The sequence below is a fragment of the Mus pahari genome, chromosome 14, assembly GCF_900095145.1.
Source record: "Mus pahari chromosome 14, PAHARI_EIJ_v1.1, whole genome shotgun sequence".
NCBI lineage: Eukaryota > Metazoa > Chordata > Mammalia > Rodentia > Muridae > Mus > Mus pahari.
The window spans coordinates 36,443,777-36,465,748 of NC_034603.1; the positions used below are offsets into that span (position 1 = coordinate 36,443,777).

At 49.1% G+C, this 21,972-nt stretch overlaps 1 protein-coding gene across 2 annotated transcripts; it reads left to right on the plus strand.

The window, feature by feature from the left end:
- The first annotated feature begins 1,170 nt into the window (after positions 1-1,170).
- Positions 1,171-11,349, plus strand: Ccdc42 (coiled-coil domain containing 42). Of its 2 annotated transcripts, XM_021213778.1 has the most exons (7): positions 1,171-1,422; positions 1,759-1,864; positions 2,296-2,400; positions 4,850-5,047; positions 8,343-8,564; positions 8,754-8,912; positions 11,073-11,349. In XM_021213778.1, exons 1-7 carry the CDS (start codon positions 1,340-1,342, stop codon positions 11,148-11,150), a joined length of 951 nt encoding a protein of 316 aa, XP_021069437.1. In that variant the 5' UTR covers positions 1,171-1,339; the 3' UTR covers positions 11,151-11,349. The 2 variants fall into 2 exon arrangements, with proteins under 2 accessions (XP_021069437.1, XP_021069438.1); XM_021213779.2 differs by lacking the exon at positions 8,343-8,564 and having other exon boundaries at positions 1,340-1,422; positions 11,073-11,236.
- Positions 11,350-21,972: the final 10,623 nt, after the last annotated feature.

The following is a 21,972-nucleotide window of genomic DNA, read 5'->3' on the forward strand; positions in this document are numbered from 1 at the left end:
TAGATGGGCAAGATCAGAGTGGGTGGGCTTTTTTCTGTACCCTGAGGAGTGACTGAAGGTGGAACAGGGGCAGGACACTCTCTTCCTCTTCCTCACGACAGGGATTTAGAGAACTAGAGGGATCAGCATGCCAGGTGACCCACAATTTAGCCTGCAAGCTCTGTCCTTGGCTCCAGCCAGAGACCTCAGCCCGCTGGGAGGAAGGGCAGAGAGGGGTCAGCACCAGGGCCTAGTGCCAGCAGAGGTCACTATAGTGCTGCTTCACCCAGGGACCCAAACATACACAGCTTAAACCTCAAGTCAAATAAGTATTTATGCATGTGCCTTACGGAATGGGGGAAGGTAGCCATAAGAAGTAAGCCATTTAAACAAGGGACCTATTCCATTCCCCCCATACACACACACCCCTGCACTTACATCTCAAAAGAGTATTTTATCTGTACTTAATAAACTCCGTGTCACAATAAAGGGACCTTGCCTTGCCTAGGCCCCTTTCCACACTCCCAGTGGCCAGGAGCTGTTTTATGCCCCTACATATCTTTGGCCCACTACTTTGTTCTAATGTGTTTCAACATTTCCCCACTTTCCACCTCACCCCCTCCCTGGGCTCATCTAAGCTCCTAGCCTTCTCTCTGCTGCTTTTGCTCTTCACCATCCATCTGCCACCCAATCTCTCCTTCGCCCTCACCTAACCCTAGGGAAGAGGTGCTCTGGGAGTCAGCGTCACACACCGGACTCCTCTGTCAGACTTTCCTTCTCTGCGGCAAATGGTCATACCCCACCTCCCTACCTGGTAAAGGAGCAACCAGTAACATAATCAGAAAAACATACCTGAAAGGTGCCAGCGGGAATAGAGAGGCCACCTCAACAAGTGAGTGAGGTTAACCGGGCAGTGGTGGCGCACACCTTTTATCACAGCACTCAGGAGGCAGAGGCAGGTGGATTTCTGAGTCCAAGGCCATTCTGGTCTACAGAGTGAGTTCCAGGACAGCCAGGGCTACACAGAGAAACCCTGTCTTGAAAAAAAAGAGAGAGAGAGAGAGAGAGAGAGGTGGGTGGGGAGTTAGTGGGTTCATAGGTTAGAGGGCAAACTGTGGGTGCCTCAGAACCAGGCAGCTTGTTGCTAGGTAACCAGATCTCCTATCACCACAAGAGCGCATCATACTAAGGCAGCCTCTGGCTGGTTTCTGCTGTGTCTCTCAGCTACCTTCTCTCTGTTGAAAGCAGCACGAGGAGAGGAGAGCGAGAACCCAGACACTACCCCCTGAGTGCCCTGTGGCACTGTCACTCACCATTTCACTTTGAAGTAGGCCACCTGGGCTGTTAGGTAGCTGCCACCATGAGTTTGGGCATGATGGAAGAGGAGGACTTGGCCGAGTACTTCCGGCTACAGTATGGGGAGCGGCTGCTTCAACTGCTGCAGTAAGTGCCTGGGATAACCTGTCTGTCTCGCCTCTGAGCTTGGGACCACACTTACCCACATGATGATGCTCTGCTGCCAGGTCTTCCCTCTCCTACAGCCCAGTGCTCCTAACTGCCTTACCCCGTGACCCAACTCCACCCTGACTCGGGGGCCCCCATCACTCAATCGCCCCTGAAAGCCTTCATAGCCCTCTCTCCTCAACACACTGCTCCTTTCATTAAGGTGAGAGCAGAGACCCCGTTTCCTTCCCATGGGCATCCATCTGAGGAGCTTCCTACCCGATCCTGCTCCTGCCTCTCAGAGGGCCCTGTCCCCCTTTCACTGTTCTCGGGCAGGAAGTTCCCAAATGTTGAGGAACAGTCAGACTCCCCATCTATCCAGCTCCTGGAGAAGAAGAAAGAGGCCAAGATCATGCAGGAGGCCATGGAACATAAGAAAGAGGTGAGGTGGGGAGTTGGGGGTGATAAGGGTAGGGGTGCAGGGTAGGGAACGGATTGGCTGGGGCTCGAGGTTAATGGATGATGGGCCCTCGCTTTGGGAGTGGGGTGGCTAGAACTGGTTCTGGTCTCTTTCCTCCACAGAGAACAGAAAGGGTCTGAGTCTCGGGGGAACTAGGGTCATGGGATACTATACTAGGATCTCTGTACAGGATAGAGAGTGCAAACTACATGCCCTTCTGTAACTACGTTTCATTTGAGGAGTTGGGGATTTAACCCCTGGCAACTTCTTTTCCACCAAGCTACATCATCAGCATTCCAAGAGCCTCCCAGGCTAAAGGACAAAACACTTTGTGCAAATGATGTTAGAATCTTTCTGAGAGCCCATGTCAGGTGGGTGGCTCCCTGACTTTCACCTTCTCACGTGCCCTACAGACATTCCAGCGGAGAATGGAAACGCTGAACTTGCGCTGGGAAGAACTAGGTATTAAGGAAGAGCAGCTAAAGGCCCATATCCAGAAGTTCGAGCAATTCATCCAGGTATGAAGTGGGGTGAGCTGCAGTAGGTAGAGACTTTACACTGCACTGGACCAGATGGTTCTTCCTCCTCTCCTTGACTTTGTAGGCTCCCCACACTCCTGAGCCCCTGGGATTAAAGGTGTCTTCCCTGGTCCAGGAGTGCCTGGTCTTTCCCAGGCATCTTCTATATTCTATCTACCAACTGAGATGTCCCACTTACCTGCCAGTCTCTGTCCTCTACTTGACCCTTTCCTCTTTCCTTGCCAGTCCCCAGGACAGTGTATCAAGTGGCTGGGGTGGACGAGTGGGTGTGATGGATACAGAAGTGAGTCAGAGGGGCTTGGTCACACCCTCACTGTATCCCTCCCTCTTTGTCCTTGCATTGAACGCAAGGGACAGATGAAGGCAGGAAACCATTGCAATGAAGGACCATGAAGCAGAGAGACGAGTAAGCGACTCACGAGTCTTGACCTTGGGTTAGGGAGTTAAGCAATGTCCCCCTTCTTCCTTCTAAGATCTCAGTGATCCGGAGGAACCAATGAGTTTATCAGGATCACTGACAGAGCACAGATGGGTAGTGATAAACAGGAGCAGGGATGTGTCCCAAAGTGTGCTAAAGCAGCCACACTGGAAGGTCTGTACAGCGTGGATGGTGGCTTCTGTGCTTCCATAGATGTCCCTCTTCCCTAGTTCTTCCCCACCTATATACACTCTAACTCCTCCCAGAGACACTGGGGACACATGCAACTAAGGCAGACTTGCATCCAACTGGTTGGAAGGAGTGAGGGTCCCCTGATCCTCCCCCACCCCTTACAATGAGGGGGCACAAACAGTCAGCCAGCCCAGCTCTGATGGATCTTTTGTGGCTGGACCCTAGAGATGACAGCAGTTTGGCTCAGAGGATGGTCCCCTTCATCAGTACTTAGAGGAATGATTCCGGCTGGCAAGATGGCTCCGTGGGTGAAAGCACTTACCGCCAAGGCTGACAGCTTGAGCTAGACCCCCCTGGGACCTACTTGCATGTTAGAAAAAAAAAAAGAGAATTGACTCCCATGAGTTTCCCTCTGACCTCTGGGCATGCACTGTAGCATGTACACAGGCATACACACGCATACGCAAAAATGAATAAAAATGTAAACAAAAGAAAACCCCACTGAGACTTGTTGGCCAACAATCCCGCGGGACCAGCAGTAGAGAAACCCTGGGGAGTTGGGCCCTGTTGCAAGGGGAGCTCACTGCTGCCCTCTCCTGGAGGAACCCTACTCTTAAAGTTCCTCATTCTATGCACAACTGTGCAAAGCAGGATATCAGTGTTCTGAGATACAGTCCCCCTGGACCAGAGTAAAGTTGATGGAGTACTGAAGAGGACAGGAAGTCTGAGAGTTAAGGACTCTCCAAATGGCTTCCAGGAGGTCAGAAGCTGTGGAATCGCATGGTACTTGTTGCAAATACAGACGTCAGTAACTTCTTCCTTCTTCTGCCTCTAGCAGGTCTCAGGTTGAGATCAGACACCTATAGGTGTTTAAAAACTTTCTAGGTGGTTCACATATGACTGATTTGGGATCCCTCAGGCCTCTCTGGTGCTTTGGAGCAGGGCACATATCCGGTGCGTTTCTCCACACCGCCCCCCAAATGTCCCCACCATACTTGTTCATCCATGTGGAATCATGGGGGCCCATGACAGGAGAAAGGAGACACCTGGTGACACCTGGTGAAGTGCAAGGGGTTGACTTGCACTGGTCCTGATGCTGCAGAAAGAAGAGGCAGGGTCAGTAGCTGAGCCTCATCCTTCCCGCGTGCAGAATCCAGTTACCACTGTCATCTCTGGCCCTGGCCAAAGCCAGTCTGGGCTATCAGAGGCATTTAACACGTGGTTCCATTGCTGCCATGGGTTTTGTAGGAAGGGAGGGCTACCACCTCTCAGCTGACAGCTGGAGAAACAGAGGCACTATGTACCAAATCAGGAGACCATGTGAACTTCCCAGTCCCGACTGAGCCATCTGCCCAATGACAAATGGCCACCACTAAAATCAGAAATCACAAAACCTCTGCCAAAGGCTTCCTGCTTCCACTCAGTCTTTCTTGGATGCAAGATTGATCTTCCCGCACCTCCCTCTTTCCCTGTGTTCTCTTCCCATCCCCCTCCCCACCCCAAGTCCAGAGACAAACTCCCACGGAAGCAGAATTTCCTGCTTGTCCTTCCTAAGGTCCCCTCTTGACCTGGAGTTGAATTACTGAACTCACAGCCTCCTCAGGCCACAGAAGCCCCTTCGCTTTACTAACCTCACCAAGTCCTTTACTCTCACACCTCGTTTCCAACATGGGCAACCCAGCAAGCTCTGCCTGCCCTCTGGTGGCCTGAGCTCAGCAGACAGAAGGGGCAAAGGGTGTCACCAGCCCCAGGTAGGCCGGGGTCTCGGGAGGAAAGGGTAGATGGCTTGCCTGATTTACACTGCCTTCCTCATCCCAGGAGAACGACCAGAAACGGATCCGAGCCCTAAAAAAAGCCAACAAGGAGCGTGAACTGAAACGGCAGCGCCTGCGGGAACTGGCCAAGGCCAAGCAGGAGATGATGGCGCTGAGGCTGGAGCACCAGAAGTTGAGTGTCAAGCTGCAGGACTATGCCATCTTCAACAAGTACCTGGAGAAGGTGGTGGAGAACTCTGAGGTGGGTCCCAGGGCTGGAGGTGCCACACCACAGGGCCCTTCCTCAGAACCCTTAAAGTTAATGGAATAGAGTTCAGCTCCAGCTGGTTAGGGTTTAGGGGCCCTTGGAATAGTGATCCTGATCTGGGGAGGGGCAGTGGCCCTGGAAGATAGATGGCCAAGCCCCCTCCCAACCTCACCCACCACCCACTATGAGATTGGGTGGGGCTCTCAAAGCAGGAGACTGTGCACATCTATACCTCTATATGTGGGTTGTGTGTTTACATCTGTGCTTGTGTATGTCTGAATGTGTGTGTGTGTGTGTGTGTGTATGTGTGTATTGAGAGAAAGGGAAAGTGGGAAAATACCTACCCTCCAAAGACCAGGAGCACTTAGTATATGATACAGGCCGACTGAGAGCTTACAGAGGCCATCCCTGGAATGGAGGAGATGGAGAAGCCTGCTCAGGGTCTCACAGCTTGGAAGTGGCAGAGCTCGATATTTTCTCCACTCTTCTGAGGGCCCTTCCAGGCCGTAAGCACCCTGGGTCTCAGCAGGACCTGTCACCCAACCCAGGAATTTTTAGCCCTCTTCCTGCAGCACCTATTGCAACACATAATGTCATTTGCTCCTGTGACACCTCCTCCCTCCTTCCCAGGAGGGTTCTCTGGGGTTTCTTCTTCCCAAATTCTTCCTTAAGCAAAACTGACTGTGCCTCAGACTACAGTCCCACCGGAACTGTGCTTCATCCTTCCCCCACACCCCATTCCTGAAGCCATCAATCAGATATGGTCCAGTCTGCTTCCTACGTATTTCTGGAATCTAACCCCTGCCCCTTCCTCATTCCTCACGCTGCGTGCTTCAGCTGTGTTACCTCTGCCCTTTGCCCTTTTACATTCTGCAGCCTCCTCCCGCCTCCTCCCGCCTCCTCCCTCCCCCTCCTCTTTCTCTTCCTCTCCTCCTCCTCCCTGTCCCTCTCCTGATCCTTTTTCTCTCTCTGTCCCCTATACTGGAAAGCAGAGAGAAAAACTTAACCTTTCAAAAACTCAGACAAGGTTTTGTCTAATCTTAATATTTTCCTGGTTTCTTTTTCTTTTTTTCCTCTGAAATAAAACACTACTGGGAACTTAAGCCCCTTATATGTCCTTCCGAATCTCAATCTTTCTTTCCTCTCTTCAGGGATCATCTGTCTCGTAGCATTTACATTTATCATTTTCATGACTGTTTTCATTATTTTGTGATGTATCATCAGCTGTCCATATATATCCCTCTATGACTTGTCTTTTTTCAATCAATTTTCTTTTTCCCTTTCTTTCTTTCTTTCTTTCTTTCTTTCTTTCTTTCTTTCTTTCTTTCTTTCTTTCCTTTTTTTTTTTCTCAAGATCTTCCTCTCTCTGCCTCCCAAGTGCTAGGACTGCCATGCCCACATCAAACTCTTGATTCTTTGTAGTGTTCAGAATAATAAATTAGCATGTCAGCAGCCTCCAAACATGGCCTTTTGTGTCATGAACTCATGGATTTGAATCCATGTTTCAACCTTTTGTATTTATTCTCATTGATGTTCAAATCATCCCCTCTTTGGACAAGCAGGGGCCTCTTTAAGCTGTCACCTGAGGCTTTTGACATCAGAATAGAATTACAAGATTCCTTCCTGATAGCTCTGACTGAACCAGTTCATTCTAACTTCTGTATGCCAGTGGGGTTTGCTGTAAGAACTGTAGGTAATAGAGACATGACTTGGGCTCTCTGCCTCTCAAGACTAAAACTCTTCATGGGTAATGTTCATACTCTTTTCCTAGTTTTCTGGAGTGTTCTGTCTGTCTGTCTGTCTGTCTGTCTGTCTCTCTCTCTCTCTCTCTCTCTCTCTCTGTGTGTGTGTGTGTGTGTGTGTGTGTGTGTGTGTGTGTGTGTGTGTTACCAGCATTTGAATCTAGGTCCTTGAATGTGTTAGGTAAGCACTCTACCGCTGCGCTGCACCCCAGCCCTTATTTTAGTTTGACACAGGATCTTACTAAGTTATCTGACCTGGCCTCAGATTCACTCACTATATAGCTCAGGCAGGCCTTGAACTCCGAACCCTCTGGTCTCAGCCTCTTAAGATGCCGTTGCACAGGCACTTGTCCCTCGTGTGTCCCCACCACTCCCCCAGGTACATCTCCCTCCCATCTGATCTCTTGCCATTCATGTGGAATTGCTGTGAGTATTCTGAACACGCCCCCAAGCCTCCCCCTACCTGTGATACCATTTTGCATCCCCCGCCTGCCTCTCTGCCTGGCGGGCCTCTACTTATGCTCCCAGTCTCATGTCAGTCTTCCTGTCTCCCCAAAACACTTTTCTGGATGTTCCCACCTCCTCTACCACTGGCTGGAATGGTCTTCCTCAAGAAGCACATGTGATAAAACAGGTACTGGATGGTTCCTGGACACCGGTCGGCCACCACCAACTGTTACGATATGGAGACATGCCCAGAGAGTCCCTGAGCAGGCACACTGCCATAGCCCCTGGGGAGATGCACTGGTGTCATGAAACTGGAGGTCACATATTGCCCTCTATAGATATGCTTGCTGGGCAAACTCTGTGCTTCTGCTTCTGGACCCCACTGGAGCAGGTGATCTGAGTCTTACTTGCCCCCTGACCTCACTGGCTTACCCCGCTTTAGCACCACTTCTTCTGATACAGATGAACAAAGGCTTAAGGGAGTTAGTGTCTGGGCCCTGTGCAGCCCCACCCCCCAGCCCTAAAGATGGTTTATCACTGTCTATCCTCCCTGTACCCAACCACCCTCTAGGCTATAAATTTCAAAAGAATGGGGTCTGGCTTTCTTATCTCCTGCTCTGTCACTAGCCTTTTAGCATAGCTCCTGGCCTGTGAATGGCTTCTGGAACATTCTTGATGAATAGGATTGCCTTAGGAGGCAAAGTGCTTTTCCAGCACCAATTCTTAATTCTAGCTCAGCCTGGAGCTACCTAGAGATAGCTTGCAAAATTTTAATTCAATAAGGGCCCCTGTAAGACATGTTAATAATCTGAGTCTCTGGGATTGAAGCTTGGTAAGTATCTTTTTGTAAAGGGTCCTCAGATGGTTCTGATATGCGGCTGGCATTAGAAACATCAGATCCAGCTGTGCAATCCTCCCACATCTGGGGCATAGCCCATATAAACTCAGGAGAAGCCAACATTCTCACAATACCTATTTATGGCTGTGGCTTGCCAGCCCTGGTTTCCAGATGTCCAGGCCAGAGGTTGTGGGCTGAGATGGCTGCATAGATGGCCCTCGGGAGCCAGCTATTCAGTGACCCAAGCCCACTGGCCCCTCAGTTTGAAGAGATCCACGAGGTGATCGCCCGCTACAAGACCCTGGTGAGCATGCACCATGACCTCATGCAGTCGGCCCAAGAAGGCCAGGAGAAGATCGAACGTGCCAAGGCGCGGCTGGCCCGCTACATGGAGGAGAAGGATGATGAGATCCTTCAGCACAACAATGAGCTGGCAAGACTGCAGATGCGCTTCGACCGGGCCCGCAGTGATGTCATCTTCTGGGTAAGCTTCGGGCCCAGTATAGGGCTGGTGGGGGTGGGGGTTCCTGGTTATATTTCTGCATGTGTGCACACATGCATACACACACAGAGACACACACACACACACACACAGAGAGAGAGAGAGAGAGAGAGAGAGAGTCTCCACCTCCGGTGTTACACTTACACACATTGCCACCACATCTCTCCCCAGGAATCTCGCTGGGCACACATCCAAAACACGGCAGCCAAGAAGACCCTCCTGCTTGGCACCATTAAGATGGCGACGCTGAACCTCTTCCAGATCGTGAGCAAGCAGCTAAAGGAATCCACCCAAGTGTCCCTGGAGGACACACACAAACAACTAGACATGGTAAGAGGATGTGGAGCTGGGTCCAGCAGGGTGGCAGGGTCAAGGAGGTTCTGAGTTGGTGGTCTGAAGGAGTGAATCAGGCCAGAGTTGTAGCCCTCAAATAATTCAGTGTCAGGATCACCTAGTGGTGGGACTGGGGAATCTAGGGTGAGAACACATGGACTTACATATTTAGTAATTCCCCACGCTACACTGCGGATCAGGGTTCCACACACTGAGACCTACCACATTAGCACCCGGAATCCTCGTGAGCGTCAAACCACAGGACAATAGTAGGGACTCACTGTTGAACTCACTGGTCGTACGGAACAGTCTTGTTGGCCATGTGTGGCAACTCGAGTCTGTTGTGTGAGGGAGGCTGTAGGAGACTGAGCCTAGCTGCTGCCTTCTTCACCTCTGGCCCCGGGGCAAAGCTGGGTTCTTTCTCCAAAAGCTGACTGCATCCACCCTTCAGTTGATGTTCAACCGCTTACATTTCCAGGGAAAGTCACAGCGAGGGCTCTGAACTTTGATCCTCACGCTTGAATAGCGAGCACCTTACCAACTGAGCCATCTCCCCAGCCCTTGAGATAGCACGGTTGGTTGAAACTCCAAAAAAAGCTCCTTGTGTGGGGAGAGTAGCATCAGTGGGTACTTTGGCCATCCCTTTTAATGTCTGGCTCAATAGCAGGTAGATCTGCTGCTTGTCCTTGTTATCACCCTGTTCCAACGGGACAGCAAGAAAACTCTGCTGTGGTAAACGAGACCGTGTGCTCTTGAGGGAGTACGTGCTGTCTTGGTGTGCCCCTCTCTTGATCTCCCGGTGTGCCCCTCTCCCTTCCTTTAGCTGTCCTGGCCAAAGATGCCCTGGGACATGGTGCCTTGCAGCTCACAGCCCCAACCTGCTCATTCCCTGCTCCGTTCTGAGCTTCCAACCCCCGTCTACTCCAAGCTCTGAGCGTCTTGAATCCTTGAGGATTTTTCTCAAATTTTATTTTCCGGAGTCAAACTTCTGGAAGGGCACCTGGCAAGGAAAGTCAAGCCCAGATTTCCCCTGCCAGGCGACACACCTGCATGTTGCACAGAGCCCGTTCTAAGATATCTCTATCTTCATCCCCATGGAATGTAAGCGCACTAACGAAAATTCAAACGACTAAGCAGCTGACACAAACGAAGAGGTGAGAGAGTATAAGCGAAACAGGAGGTTGAGCACACATCCTGCCCCTAAACAGAGGCTCACCTTCTGAAGAAGACAAACCGGGTTGGGAGTACAGCTAAGTGCTACAACATGTGTCCCGCACGCATGAGGCCCTGGCTTCCATCCCCAGAATGAAAATATTTCTTCAGAGCTGTTCTGTGTGGAGCCCAGCTGGGTCATCTTAGCCTCTGAGTCTATCCGGGGTCACTCTGACCACGGGCTTTTAAAACAGAAGTTGGTGAATAGAATTTAAATTTCCCTTGAGGACAGGACCCCATCACAGTGAGCATCAGGTCTGGGTTCCCTCAAGCAAGCTCTTTAATGTTGCCAGAGGGCCGTTTAGAGCCCTGTCTACAAAATGTTTTGCTCTGAGGCCTGCTTGGGACCGGCTCTTTTTTTCCCTCCTGCACATTCGTGACTACCTCTAAGCGAGTCCCAGCCCTGCCCTTACTGCGTTCACTGAGTCCACTGTCATGGCATGACCCTATAGGCTTGATAAGTCCTTGTCCCCAGCTTGCGGCACTGGTTTGGGAAGATGAAACCTTTAACAGCAAAGCATGCCGAACAGAAGTAGGTTACTAGGTACAGGGCTTTAAAGGTGACAGCGGATCCACCCGCTCCAGTCACACTCTCTGCTTCCTGCTCCTCTCTCCAAGTGAATAGCTGCTACAGAACTCTCCTACCATCACAGATGATCCAAGGTGGGCCTTGAGCTTCGAAGTCACACGCCCCCCATCCCCCACCCCCACCCCCGCTTTAAGTTGCTTCTGTTGTGTATTTTGAGCACAGTGCCCAGAAAAGTCACTAATAGATCTGCTAAACCCAATTCTTGAGGTCACCTAGGACATCTGTGAACCGAGGCAATGCAGCAGCCTCTGGAAGTCAAGGGTGGGATCAATGAGGTCCTTCCAAGGAGATGCTCCATCTTAGGGCTTGGGCAGTGTTTGCTGGGTGAAGCCAATGCTGTCTCCCTGTCTTGATAGATCCAGCAGTTTATACAAGACCTGTCAGACATCTGGACAGAAGTAAAGAAGAAAGAACAACAGCAAGTCCGGATGTAAGGAAGCAACATGCTTCTAGAATGTTCCAAGACACTTGAGAGAAAAGAGATAGGAAAGAGAAGGCTCCTGGTGAGCCTGTGGTCCAGTCCCCCTAGTCCAGTTGTTGAAGACCAAATGCTTCCTGATGATGAATCCCCTGTTGGCTTTCCCCTCCAGCCTCAGTTTGTCCCATCCCTAAAAACATTAAATGTTATAAGAAGTTGGCTCTGAAATTACCTCTTCTTTCGAAAATAGGTTCACGGGGGCCAATGAGGGGAGAGACCCACAAGCGCCCCATCGAAGAACAGCTCACTCTTAGCTTTCTTCTCTGGCAGGGCTGCTGGGAAGCCAGACGCCATGCCTTTTACTGGGTGTCTCTGGGGCTTTAGACTTTAAGCTGTCTAAGAGTTCAGGTGGGAATCAGGGACAGCACAGGGGCCCTGTCTCTCTTCTATCACTTTGAGGACCAAAAAAAAAAAAAAAAAGTGTTATTCCTAGTCAGGGTGCAAGGCTCCCTAGAAACTATTACGGGAACCTCTCAAGTCAAATTTCCATAGGTGGCAAATCAAAAAGCAGCCCTGTCCCCTCTCTCTGGTGTACCCCCAAAACATGCAAACACAGTGTTGTGTCACCAACGCCAATGCAGGAACATCCGCTGGCTGACTGGAAGCTTGCAAGGGACCACTAATGAGCCAAAGGACAACATCAACTTAGAGCGTCCTAGCTTGCTGAAACTATTGTTAAAACCATTAAAAACAAATCAAAACAAAACAAAACAACAGGCAAACTGTTGACAGCAAGAGTAAGAGACCTTGAGTGAGTATGGGTGCTTCATAGACACTAGCCTTGTGAGACACGCACAAGGCACTGGGCACACATAGCAAGACATTTATTTGTTCATTCCAGGACAGTGGCTGCAGGGCGTGAGGGTGAGGACAACATTTGTGTCTCCCTGCCCTGAACTCAGCTCCAGAAGGGCAACACAACATGCATTACACCTTCTAACCAGGATATTCCCCTAAGACCCTGCAGGGGAGGCCCTGCTGCAACCCGCGCTTGCTAGACACACGTGTCCTGTGGTTCCAGCTCAAAGACAATCTGAAACTCTGATCTAAAACCCAGAAACCTAAAACAAGCCTCTGCATAATCCCAGTGCTTGCCCAAGCCTGGGTCTGTGGTCAACGACCATGTTCTCTCTGCTACTCAGGGGTTTGTGCCCAGAGGATCACATGGACCTAGGAATTTGAAAAGAGCCTAGACAAATATAGCAAAACCCCATCAAGGAAGAAAACAAACTTTGGGGAGCTGGGCTCAATGGGTAGGAACACTTGCTGGACACAGACAGTCCATGAGAGCAAAGTTCCAGTGCCTGAGTACAAAGCTGGAAATCGATGCACACACTTGTAACTCCAGGGTTGTCTTGGGGCAGAGACAGGAGACTTGCTGGGCCTTGCTGGCTACCAACCTAGTTGCAGGCTCAGTGAGAGACTCCTGGTATCTGTTGCGTTTCTGTTGCTGTGATAAAACACCATGACCAAAGGCAACTTAAAGAGGAAAGGTTTGAGCTTATGGTTCCAAAGGGAGGCGGGTTCACTGTGGCAGGAAGGCCTGGCCGCAGAGTAGAAAGATGAGAGGTCACATCCATTACCTGGAGATGGTTGCAGAGAATGAACCGAAGTGCGGCGAGGCACTAAACTCTCAGAGCTGTTCAAATGCCTGAGCCCCTTTCTCATTCAAACCAGCACACCTTGTCTCAAGAGATTAAGGTGGGGAGCAGGACAATTAATGTCTTCCCCTGGTCTCTGCACATGCACACATGGGTACCTGTACTGGCACAGACATGCTTACAACATACATGTACACATGCATGCACATGTGCACATAGTCCCGTACACACACACACACACACACACACACACACACACACACACACTTGGATAGCTATTACTTTATAATCCGGAAAGATGGCTCAGCAGTTAAAAGCACTGGTTGCTCCTCCAGAACCCAGCTGAGAGTGAGCTGTTCTTCAATGGGCACTTGTGGGTCTCTCCCCTCATTGGCTCTTCCCCATGAACTTATTTTTGAAAGGAGAGGTAATTTCAGAGCCAATAGCTCACAATTTTTAGTAGCTCTAGTTCCAGGGAATCTAACACCTTCCTCAAGCCTCTTCAGGCACCACACACGTCCTTGGTTCGCAGACATACATTCTGGCAAAATCCATAAAATAATGTTTCGTTTTTCAAGACAGGGTCCCACTATGTAGCTCTTGCGGTCCTGGATCTCAGTCTGTAGACCAGGCTGGCCTCAATCTCATAGAGACCTGCCTGCCTTGTCCCCCCGAGTGCTGAGACTAAAGGTGTGTGCCACACTACCTGACTTAGATAAAATGATTTTTAAAAATGTGTCACGACCACATGCTTTCTAGTACCTGAGCTTCGCTCATTCTCACCATCAGGTCATGATACTGTCTGTGTCACTTAACATTCAGCCACATGAGGACACTAACATAAGATTAAATATCACTTAATCAAAGTACTTGGGCCAGGTGTGGTGGCAGACACTTTTAGTCCCAGTACTGGGAGCCAGAAGCGAGCCAGTCTCTGTAAGTTCAAGGCCAACCTAGTCTACATAGTGAGACACCCCTACATACACAGTCCCCACTCCACCATTTTAGAAACAAAACCAAGAGTTGAGGTCACAAATGTTTCAGATTTGGGTATTTTTTCAGATTGTGGAATACTATCATAGATGATATATATATGAATATAGATATAGATATAGATTTTATAGGGATGGGACCCAAGTCTAAGCATAAAATACACTTGTTTTATATATGCTTTGCACATAGTTTGAAGACAGTTTTATTCAATATATGGACATTTGGTTTTTCTAGACAGGGTTTCTCTATGTAGTCCTGGAACTCACTCTGTAGACCAGGCTGGACTCAAACTCAGAGACCAGCCTGTCAGCCTCTGCCTCTCCAGTGCTGGGATTAAAGGCGTGTACCATCACCACCCTAATATTTGTCATAATTTTGTGTGGTCCATTACACCAGGCTAGTCGTGAAATTTTATACTTACACAGTCACATCCATGCTTAGAAAGTTTTCCATTTTGAAGCCCTTTTGATTTTGAAGTGTCCAATTGAGGATGTTCAGCCTGGATACAGATATGTAAAGGTGGACGCAGGAAAACCTGAGTATCAGTTTATATACAGCCACATATACAGCTTCCTTACAGGAATTTACCTGGGCTGATCATTTACATTTCATGCTGATGACTGAAGTCAGAGAGGGCAGGTAGCTGGGAGACAAAACTGGGGAGATGGCTCAGTGCGTGAAGTGCCACCAGGCAGCAAGGATCTAAGCCAATCCCAGGGCGTCATGTAAAGGCTCGGTGCTGTGCTGTGCCATGGCTGGGGAGGCAGAGGAAGAAAATCGCTAGGTCTTGCTGGCCAGAAGGTTTAGCCAACTCAGTGAGCTCCAAGTTCAATGAGATAGCCCACCTTCAACAAAAGAAACAAACAAAAACAAAACAAACAAAACCAAGGTGGGTGGGGCCAGGGAGATAGCTCGGCAGGTTAAGTCACCTGCACCTAGACTGATGGCCTGAGTTCAATCCATGGCATCTACAAGGTGACTTTTACACACATATGCTGGTGCATGCATGTGTATACATGTGTGCATATATAATACACTAATAAAATATAGCAAAGAAGTAATTTAAAAACATGTAGCAGGAAGCAATTGAGGTCAACATCTGGCTTTCATACCAATGCATGTGTGTGCGCACACACACACACACACACACACACACAGAGAAGGAAAGTTGGGAAGATCAAGAACAAGATAGAAATCTCATGGCTTTTATCCTGAGGCAGAAACCTATGTCAATCTCTTTACTAGCTGACAGGGGTGCCTTGCAGAAGCTAAATTCTTAGTCACAGAACTGAACATACACCCTGACCCAGGGCAAGAGGAAAAGCCAGAGGGGGATCCGCCAGATGAGGACACAATTGTACACCCCACCACTGAGGCAAGTTAACAGAGAAGCAAAAACTTATGTGAGCCATAACATTAGCTGCCTCTTTTCTTCCACCCCAAATCGCCCATGGGAAGCCATTCATGACCTGCCGTCACAGGAAACACCTGGGAAAGGGAATTCTGGGTAATGTAGCTCAGCTTAGTGACGTTGACATGTCACAAGCCTCTACACTGCCTCTGTCTCCACAACTGAGGAAAGGGAGGCTTTCCTTTTTGAGAGAGACCTAGAGTCTGGGAGGCTGCCATAGAGCTGGCCCAGTCTAAACAAACCTCTCTCTCTCTGGTACAGGTTGGAGACCAGAGAGAATCTCAGACCTAGCATGGGTTCAGTCAGGGGAGTGCTCAGTCAGGGAATGAATCATGGCTGGCCAGAAATGGCTTGAGGGAGTGGGAGGCTATGTCTCTGAAATAGCTGGGACCTGGGAGGGAGGAGAATGAATGTGAAGCAGTCAGTCCGTCCAACTCCCAGATACACAACACCCTCCCGTCAACCTCCTGCTGTCCCTTGTGAGGTGGTGTTTGAGAAGCCCGGCCTGTTAGGATTACACACACTTCCGCGTGGGCCAGGCCCCTCCGCGCCACCCCCACCCCCACCCCTATGCCAGGAGCTGGATGGAGTCTCTCTGCCTCCCCAGCCTCACAGTGTCATGTTTCTGGCTTGAGTGAAGTCGGGAATCAGGAAGGGTCACACTTGGAATGCCTGTGATCACACAAAGCGCGTCTTAACTCTTGCGCATGCTCATCTTAACCCTTGCGCATTCATTCTTGCTTTGTGCCTCGTTCTGGTATTGTGGCGTTTCTCAGGTTGAAGATAACTACCCAGGCCCAGGACCGAAGAAATTCTGTGGGTCTAGGCAGATTTCTTGAATATAAGAGAAGCCACACGTGTATAAAGTTATTCCCAAACCTACAGAAGAAGGAGAGAAAAATCCAGAAGGTTCAGAGGCCTCAAAGACTCAAGCCAATGACTTTCCTGTAGACAGGAGAGTGAGTAACAGAAGCCTCCTTCCCTCGTTTCCCAGCGCCTTCTTCAGTCCCTCAAACGCTGCTATCTGGGGCCCAGCATCCAAGAAGCTCAAGTCTACCCAGCTAAAAGAGACTCAGGCTCCCAGATGGATGAGATTACGGGCCAAGAACAAGCAGTTAAGGGGCTGATTGGAGATTTCCCAGCAAGAAAAGACATGAGCTCATTAGAGCAGGAGTAACTGATTGGTTCCAGAGATGGATGGCTCTCATCAGCCAAGGCAGGAAGCAGGCCGGGCTCAGCATGTGTGGAGGCAAAGGAGGGGACAAGCCCTTCAGGGACTCTGTGCTAGGGAACCCTGTCCCCAGAAAGACCCTTTAGCTTTTCCTCAGGGAAGGGAGTAGCTAAGGGGAGGGGGAGGTATGTGAGAGCTCAACCTCCAGGCAGCGGGGTGGGTGGACATAAGCCCATGTCTGCCCCACATGTCAATCACAGACACAGCCGCTGGTGCAAACACAGTCAAAAGCCTTTCGAGGTGATCTTGGATCACCCTGGGGGACAATCCAAGAGACCCTGTGCCAATGAGATTATCTCTCAGTCTCAGGTCTTTCTCTCACACTTTTTTTTTTTTTTTTTTAAATCCGGATCCCTGCTGGCTTTTGGCCTTGTGAATGGACTCTAGAACTGTCTCATTTCACATCACATTAAAATTGGCTGCTCAGAGAGACTGCTGCTGCTTCTGGTCTTTTGAGCCTTGGGATATATTCCGGCATCTTCTTCTGTGTGCTCGAGCAGAGTACTGAAGGCACGAAGAACGGGAGGAGAACAGCACCTCCACCCCCACCCCCACCTCCCGCCCCAGCATCTCTTCTGGAAGAGCTGTGATACTATAGCCAGGCCAGCCTGGGCTTCTGCCAAGAATCCCCTCTGCCTTAACCTTTGAAAGGAAGAAGTAGGAAGTGTGGCACAGGGAATACGCCAGGCTCAGAGACATCCAGGGGGTGACATCATCCTGGGGAGTGGGACAGGAAGTAGCCGTTTTAAGAAATTTTATGAGGAAAAGACCAGCGTCTGGGAACACCCATCAGGAAGACGGCCAGCTGCACCCGTGATGCAAAACTGATTCTATTAGCTCTGTCGTCTGCAGAACGGACTGGATTTTAGAGTTCTAAACCATCTCCTCAGCGTCTCACAGGAATGAGTCTGGAGTCCCTGTGACCTGACCTGGGTCCTACTCAGCTACTCTTGCAAGACAAAATCAAAGTGTTGACCAGCTGGGCGCTCATCTGGAGCTGGGGAGGGTGGGGGTTGGGGGGGAGGGGAGGGGGACAGGATACTCCCTCGCACATTCAGGCTGTTGACATAATGCCTTCTCTACAGCTGCAGGTCTGAGGTCCTATTTCCTGGCTGGCTGTCAGCCAGGGGCTGCGCTCTGCTCCCAGAGGCCAACTGCATTCCTCTTCGCCCCCTTCATCTTCAAAGCAAGGGCACCATATGGAGTCTTCGTTGAGCTTTGAATCTGACTCTTCTGGTACCAGGCAGGGTAGCGATGTCCACTCCTGTGGTTAGATCAGGCACACCCGGATAAACTCCCCAGTTGCACATAACTGAGACCAATACCAGGGAGTCACAGTCCGAGAAGCCAGCCTGGGGTTCTGCCTACCACAGGAAGGAGTCAAGCGGGATGCGGTACCTACCCCACGTCCATAAGCCTAGCACTAGGGAGCTTGAGGCAGAGAGATTGTGAGTTCAAGGCCAGCTTTGGACTACACAGTGAAATCCTGTCTCAGAAAGAGGACAAGTAGAGAAGATGAAGGGAGAGAAATGGGATAGGAAAGTCAAAATAGCTGGAAGAAGGAGAGGGGTCAAGGAGTGGCTACATAGTAATTAAAAGTCACTGATGAGGCACAGACATGTTGAAAGTTCTTAACTGTGCCTAGTCTTGATCCTCCATACCCACTAATAGTCACTCCCATTTCTTCTCAGTCCCCAGCTTCTGGAAAGGACCTTTCCCTTTGTCTATAATTTTGCCTTGTCTGGATATACCATTTACCTAGAGTCACCCAGTGCCTGGTATTTTTGTGTTGACTTAGTGTGATATGTTTTCCTAGGATAATGATACACAACATTCCATGCAGCACTATACCATTCTTTTTATTATTATTTTCACATTAGTTACACTGGTAAGAATATTTTGGTCATGTATATGTCTGTGGACAATGTGGATGCCTGGTACCCAAGGAGATCAGAAAAGAGTTTTGTATCTCCTGGTACCCAAGGAGATCAGAAAAGAGTTTTGGAGTGATGGAGAGTTGGGAGCTGCCATATGGGTACCAAAAACAGATTGTGGGGTCTCTGCAAAGCAACCAACACTCTTAACCTAGGAGCCATCTCTCCAGTCTCCATAGTTCCTCTATATAGTTGAAATAATAGTTCATTGTATGGGCTATTATGCCTCATTAATTCAACAGTCAGTTGATGGACATTTAGGTTGCATCACATTGTGGCTCTTTTAAATAATGCAGCTTCATACATTTTTTTGCATGGGCATATTTTTATTTCGTTTGGGTGTCTACCTAGGAGTTGCAATTGCTGGATTGGATGGTAACTCTGTGTCTAACTTTTGAGAGACTACCAAATGGCATTGCCTTTTGAGATTCTTGAGGAACATTTTCATTTCAGAGGTTAACAACAAATTAGTTTAAAATAAATAAATAAATAAGCCAACTTGGCAAGAAATATAAGAAAGATCAGGATTTGACAAGGCAATGGTGAGGGACAGGTCAAAACGGATGAACTTGATCATAGAATTTCCAGATCTAAGGGAACATACGTTCATAAGCAAGAGAGTCATCATAATCCAACCTATAATTCACTGTCAGAAGAAAAAAATATCATTTCACATCCTACATTGCAACATCCCCCAGTTTACCCCTGGTCAGGAGAGTCCTCTATCAACCAACAGTGATCTGGCCCAGGGCCCCCTGAACCCCAAACACAGAAGGCAAAGCCAAAGGGACAAGTTGTTAGACAACTGATCCAACCCCTGCCCCTGGGAGCCGATGGCCGCTCGACAAAAGAAATCTAAGCAGACAGTTCTAACAAGCCCTACAGCTCAGTCATCAAGATTTTCACCACACCGGCTGCCAAGTGGTGCTCCGTGCCACTGGGTCCTGAAGGGGAAGAAGAAGCTGGAACAGACAAATCATTCTGAGGGAGTCACCCCTGAAATGTTTAGGAAGAGATTTGAACAGATAGATGGTTTTTGGCCAAACATGAGGAGGAGGAGAAAGAAAGACTGAAAGAGTCTTAACAAAAACTGGAAAGGGCCCAGACCTGGAAGAGGTGGGTCAGAAGGGGTGCTAACATTGGCCAAAGAGCAAAGAAAGGAGGAAGAAAAGTCAGTGCCCCTCCCCCAAATCCTCTTCAAGGATGCTAGCCAGGGCTGTGCTCATTTGCAAACCTCTTCTATTAGCTTGTTTATCTTGATTCTTGCTCTCCCTACCTTCTTAGCTGACTTTGTGTACAAGCCCCAGGACTACCAGACTCCTTCCCACCCTGCCTACTGTAAGTGGGTACTATGGACTGTCCGTCGATCATACAGTATAGGACCTCTTCTTTTCTCTGACGTTTATAAGAAGCAGAGCTGGAGAGATGGCTCCATAGTCAAGAACATTTACTTATCTTCCAGTAAATGTCCCCTCCCCAGAACCCATATAGTGAGTGGATCACAACCATCCATAGTTCAGTTCCAGGGAGGCCAATGCCTCTTCTGTTGTCACCTGCATGCAATGGCATACACACATACACTCGAGTGCACACATGCACACATAAAATTCATATCCTTAAACTTAAATAAAAATGAAATGTATAAGAAGGGACCCTCATTCTGACACATGGACCTGATTTCACTTCAGAGTCTCTGCAGTGTTCTTCTCCATCCGTCTATGGGAACACATATAGGCAATTAAGAATGCTAAGATAAATTTGCTAATAGATGTAGACATGCTCTTCCCCTGGGGCAGAAATCAACTACATCCCTGTGCAAGGCTCATTTGAATTTTTATTCGCAGCAATCAACAGCAGCATCTCCATGACTTATCTTCTGTCTTTACAGAGCTGCAGACATTTTTAAAAGAAGACAGACAGGAAGAAAGGCATAAACCTTTGTAGATTCAGCTAACCTCAAGAAGGATCCTCTAAGCTGGGCACTGGTGGTACACACCTTTAATCCCAACACTTGGGAGGCAGAGGCGGGTGAATCTGAGTTCGAGGTCAGCCTGGTCTACAGAGTGAGTTCCAGGACAGCCAGGGCTACAGGACAGCCTGTTTTGAAAAATCTAAAAAGGAAGGAAGGAAGGAAGGAAGGAAGGAAGGGAGGGAGGGAGGGAGGGAGGAAGCTGCTCTAAGGACCATACCCTTGAAAGGAACCCAGCCATGCCTATGCCCATTTCAAAGTCTTGCAAATTTCCCTAGCAATCTGAGGTTGCCGATGTGGTCCAAGTGAACTTGGACTTATACAGAGGTATATTATGGGATGTGCCGTGGTTGATCTGAGGCAGTGGGGTCCAAAGGTTTTCTTCATTCCTGACAAGCAGCTCCAGAAACAACACGGGCACTTGGGACCCTAGAACCCAGCTTACAAAAGGAAAACCACGAGTTTCCACGGCTCCTCCCTGTGTAGCCCTCAACCCTATCTGAAATTTCCATTTCCTAACTCTTAATCTCTTTATATCATTTAAGTAAAACCTCTTGCTTACATTGAGAGACTGGGAAAGCTTAAAGATGAACTGTGAGTTGGTTTGTTCAGTTTTTAAAGTTTTTTTTCCTTAATTCAGAGTCAACACTAAAATTCTTACAAAGAACAGGCCCCACCCTCCACCTGTCCTTTCTCAGGTCTCACCTTCTACCCTCCCCCTGATGTTCCCAGTCTCCAGAGTCTCCTCCAGGCCTCCGGGTAGGCTCCACATCACAGCCTTGGTGCTTACTTGTCCCCTGGGTGTAGAATGCTGTCCATCCTCTTTGAAGGCAGTTTCCTGGTGGGGTCTGCTAGGACCAACTCTTCCTCTAATTCCAGCCTCCACCCTCACATTCCCAACTTGTCTAATTTATCCCATAAATGTATCCTCTTTGTCTTAGGGTTTTTGTTGCTGGGGCAAAACACCACGAACCAGTTGGTTCAACCATTTCTGTTCATCCCCGAAGGAAGCCAGGACAGGAAATCACACAGGGAAGGAACCTGGAGGCAGGAACTGATGCAGAGGCCATGGAGGGGTGCTGCTTACTGGCTTGCTACCTGACTTGCTTAGCTTGCTTTCTTATGGAACCCAGGACCACCAGCCCAAAGATGGCACCACCCATAATAGGCTGAGTCCTCCCCCCCATTGATCACTAATTGAAACAATGCCTTACAGCTGGACCTCATGCAAGCATTTCCCCAGCTGAGCCTCCTTTCTCTGTGATGACTCTTGCTTGTGCCAAGTTGAAACAAAACCATCCAGTAGATTCCTCTAACATGTCTCACAGTTTACTTGTTGATTTCATTTCCTGTCTCTACCATGAGAACACAAGCAACAAGCAGGAAGGTGTTTTTCTGTTCTTTTCTTTGTTTTTTGAGACAGGGTCTCTCTCTCTGTCTGTGTAGCTCAGGCTGTCCTGAAACTCACTGTGCAGACCAGACTACCCCCGATCTCACAAAGATCCTCCAAAGGCAGGTGTTTCTTCTGTATTGCTGGCTGTAGAAACCCTGCCCTCCCACACTTCCAATTATAATGTCAAAAATAAAGATTAAAGGATGCTGGGTAGGAAAATGGGCAACTTAGGGAAACTGACACCCA